Source organism: Monopterus albus, unplaced genomic scaffold, assembly GCF_001952655.1.
Source record: "Monopterus albus unplaced genomic scaffold, M_albus_1.0 scaffold377.1, whole genome shotgun sequence".
In the NCBI taxonomy this organism is placed as follows: Eukaryota; Metazoa; Chordata; class Actinopteri; order Synbranchiformes; family Synbranchidae; genus Monopterus; species Monopterus albus.
Genome location: NW_018128257.1, coordinates 67,521 through 71,352, shown reverse-complemented (window position 1 = coordinate 71,352; position 3,832 = coordinate 67,521). Strand labels below are relative to the sequence as shown.

At 40.8% G+C, this 3,832-nt stretch overlaps 1 protein-coding gene across 1 annotated transcript in view; it reads left to right on the top strand.

The window, feature by feature from the left end:
* The window catches only part of ubap1lb (ubiquitin associated protein 1-like b), an 11,245-nt gene extending 8,907 nt beyond the window's left edge, over positions 1–2,338 (top strand). The window contains exons 4-5 of the mRNA XM_020585796.1: positions 1,652–1,753; positions 1,891–2,338. Of these exons, the coding sequence (XP_020441452.1) occupies positions 1,652–1,753; positions 1,891–2,025 (237 nt within the window). The 3' untranslated portion in view covers positions 2,026–2,338. The remainder of the gene's footprint in view (positions 1–1,651; positions 1,754–1,890) is intronic.
* The last annotated feature ends 1,494 nt before the right edge of the window (positions 2,339–3,832 follow it).

Genomic DNA, 3,832 nt, shown 5'->3' with positions numbered 1-3,832 from the left:
CATGTAGTCTGTCATATCCCTCATCCATGAATGTATGACTCTATTATCATGCAATCTGACGTAGTGACCGTTGTATGAAACGAAAACATCGTGCAACCTTAACCAGGCAGTAGCATAGTTTTATTTACAGACTGGAATCTGGAAATAGCAGGAAGGTCGATTTTTAGCACTTACCTCTTATACAAAATCATGTCCTCTTAGAGTGACCTGATCTAGCTAGTGATTGTGGCTGTGTCATTTAGAATAGTTTTCAAGTGCACAACTTAAAGCATAACGAGGCTGTAAAGGCAGACTAGATGAGAGATGAGTCCCCATGATGACATGTAAAATGCAAGACAGCCTCGGTAGTCGTATAGCCATTTGTTAACAACGGCCTTTTTTAAGGCATGTAAAAACAAAAAAAATCACGAGTGGGGTATTTACTGGTGTAGTTTAGGTCACAGACAAAACGGGAAAATGGATCAGCCTTGTGTAAACCACAGACCTTATCTATGGAGCCCGGAAGGTACACAGGAGTATATATATATATATTTTTGGCCATGACTGTACACATATATATAAAAATAACACACAGCTGTAGAGATGATGTAGCAGAGAGCCAACTGGAGGTGGGAATGAAAGAGAAATACTAAGCCACTTTAAGCCAGTTTAAAAATAGCCCTCAGAGTTTCCACAGCCTGCTTTGTAGTACGTGATTTCCCATAACATCTGTGCCATAGAAGTCTGAATACATCACCAATGACAGGACAGGGTTAATGGGACAAAGAGCATATCCAGGAAGTGTTACTTGGAAAAACAGTAGAAATGTAACAAACTGCAGGAGACAACTGTTACATGATCAGAGGATCTGAGAACCCTGCAGGCCATTTTGCCTTACTCACTGACATGTTTAATGGTTTTATAAAGTTTATAGTCTGATCTCAGCCCCTCAGTTTTTTGTCTCCGTCTTTCTCTCCCTGTAGCTGCTCAATGACTGTAATTAGAGTTCATCGCCAGGAAAAACTAATGATTAATACTCTCACACAGACTGTATTTCATTGCACTGATGTTGGAACAGAAGCGAAAACCTCACCCTCAGCCTTGTCTTGCTGTGTGTTGTTCCCTGGTGTCTTTACTGACACCATGCAGCAGCAACAGGACCCATATGTCTAAAGTTCATCTCACGGTGCTTTGTGACGAAGACTAATCTCTCCATCAAATTATTTGTTTATAGCACAGAGCAAAGTCACAGACAGCAGATGAATGTAAATATTAAGATTATAAAGACTAGGATGATAAAGAATTTAAAGTAATCTTGTAATCCTGTGGAGAGAAACATCTGTAGCCTTAATCTAATAGTGACCACAAGTAACATGAGCTGGAATCAGATGGTGGAAACCAACAAAGTACATATACGGTATTTACTTACTTACTCTACCTGCAAATTTGAAGTCTTTGTACTTTACTTGGAAACTTACACTACATAATACTTCTACGTTCCTGTTGTAGAAATCCTAAGACAAGTGTATACATACTGTAAGATGTGTTATTTTTTCTAGTCATAGAGAAGGATGTCTTTTAGTTGACCACTATTTTCCTTTTGGTTTTTGGCTCACTAGATGTTGATGTGTCCTGTGTGAATGAACATTTTTGTGTGCATTTGTTCCTGCAGATCTTGAGTTACCTTGTGGCGTGTGACCACCTGTGTCAGCTGGGTTATGACATGGCTCAGGTAGAAGAAGCTCTGGAGATGTTTCAGAACTGTGAAACAAAGGTAAGACATGCAGAGAGCATCTTTAACCCTCTCAGAGACTTATAAAGGTTTGCACTGTTCCACTCATAAAACTGGTTTGATTTTAATATTTTATATACAGTATTAAAACAAACAAACAACAATTTCTTCTTTTTGAGGCGGAGGAGTTCCTTCACCTGCTGAGCCAGTTTAATGAGATGGGCTTCCAGCAGAATGCCATCAAAGAGGTACTGCTGATCCATGAGAACCACCGCGAACGGGCCCTTGAGGAGCTGATGATGCATGTGGCCTGATGGACAGCAGATCAACAGACACACTTACATAACCCCACTGCAGCTCATATGAGATGCATTTTGTAAAAGCACTTTGAAAGATCACCTAAACGCAGATTCTTATGGCTGTAGATGGACAGTGGCCTTGACAAAGGCAAAGTATATCATTGATACAAACAGTGTTAAGGATGTTGACGTTTCCATATTACATATTTTCATTCATGTGTTTCAGACATGTTATTCATTATGCTCACACTTTGTTTTGTTTTGGTGAATTATTTTTTGTGCAAGAGTCTGACATGATGTGAGTATTTCTAACTGTGACAGATTTATTAAAGCCATTTTTTTATTCAGTGTATTTGACTGCATGAATACTCCCTCTGGCTTTCTATTGTTATTCTATTTTTTCTTCTCTGTATTCTGGCCTGATTTACCCCGAGTTCCTAAAATTAATCTGACTGGGAAGATATAAAATTATCCAAAGTTTGTTTCCTGTGAAAACAGGAGCACTGTCCCTTAGAGGCTGACTCCCATGAACAGAAAACTTTGAGAAACATCAGCAGAACATAGTCTTATTGATTCAGTCACATCACCTGAACAGATCCTTCCTGTTTATCACAACTTCAGTATTATTTTGAAGAACTGCCCTTCATGTCTCTCATTTAGCAGATAATTGCCATGATTTTCCTACAGAGACAACCAGGCTGTAAGCAGCCAACAGTCTTGACAGATTAAACCTGTTTTCTGGAGGTCAAACTGAAAAAGAAGCAGCTGAAATGTTGGCTGTGATGTCTCAGTGAGCAAGAAAAGTGCATGTGAACATAATTAAGGACAGAAATTTGAAAGAGTTGCAGCAGGAAGTCAGTTTGTAAGCTGGATGTTTATAACAAAGTTTTTGTGGACTACTTTTATTCTTCATCTTAGTTTAACCTCTTTCATATAAGTTTGTCTGACCTTGAGGTTTGTTTGAACCCTTTTCTGATATTTTGTGCCTCTGAACGTATTTTGAACCATGTCCAAAATGCAGACAATACAACAGTAGTTATACTGTATATCAGACTAAATTCTCAAAGGAACAGCTCTTTAATGAAATTCAGCAGCTCTACAGGTTATCTGAACACTGTGGGGATAATCTGGGACAGTCACTGAGGTCCGTGAGGTTCTGATCCTGAGTCCGAGCCAGACCATTCCCCATGAGGGACATAGTAGCTTTAGGCAGCCTCATCAGAAATGTATATATGGATCCTATCCTGCCAAAACCCTTCATTTCACGCTTCACTATCCATTTGGAATCATCCACGATGAACTCTGTGGTCACATGTCTACTAAGAGTGAACACAGAGTCTCCTCTGACCACAGCAGTGAGCAGAGAGCCTTTACTGTTCCCGTACTGACTGGACATGGCTGTCCACTGACCCGAGGTCAGGTTGTAGCAGTCCATCACACAAAGTAAAAAGTCAGCACATGGTCCATTTCGCATTACATACAGATTGTCCTTATGAGCCACCATATAAAAACCATAACTGCCTTGTCAGACAAGTGTGGTGACCAGAAGCCACTTGTCCTGTTCAGGCACATACTCATGGATGTCTGTGGCCCCTTTCCCTTTCCAAAGACAGATGAACATCCTGCTCATGGTTACAGCTAAGGCTACTGAGGGTGCAGTGGAGGGGCAGGGGGGAGACAAAACTCCATCTCCCATCAGACACCCTGTATTTCTGCGCAGATGACAGGGTCTTCATGTTGTACTCCCCTCCTACAGCGTACAGGCAGCCCTCCTGACCTGTCAGAGTGAAATTGTAGCGGAGCTGTTGGGGACCACAGATGG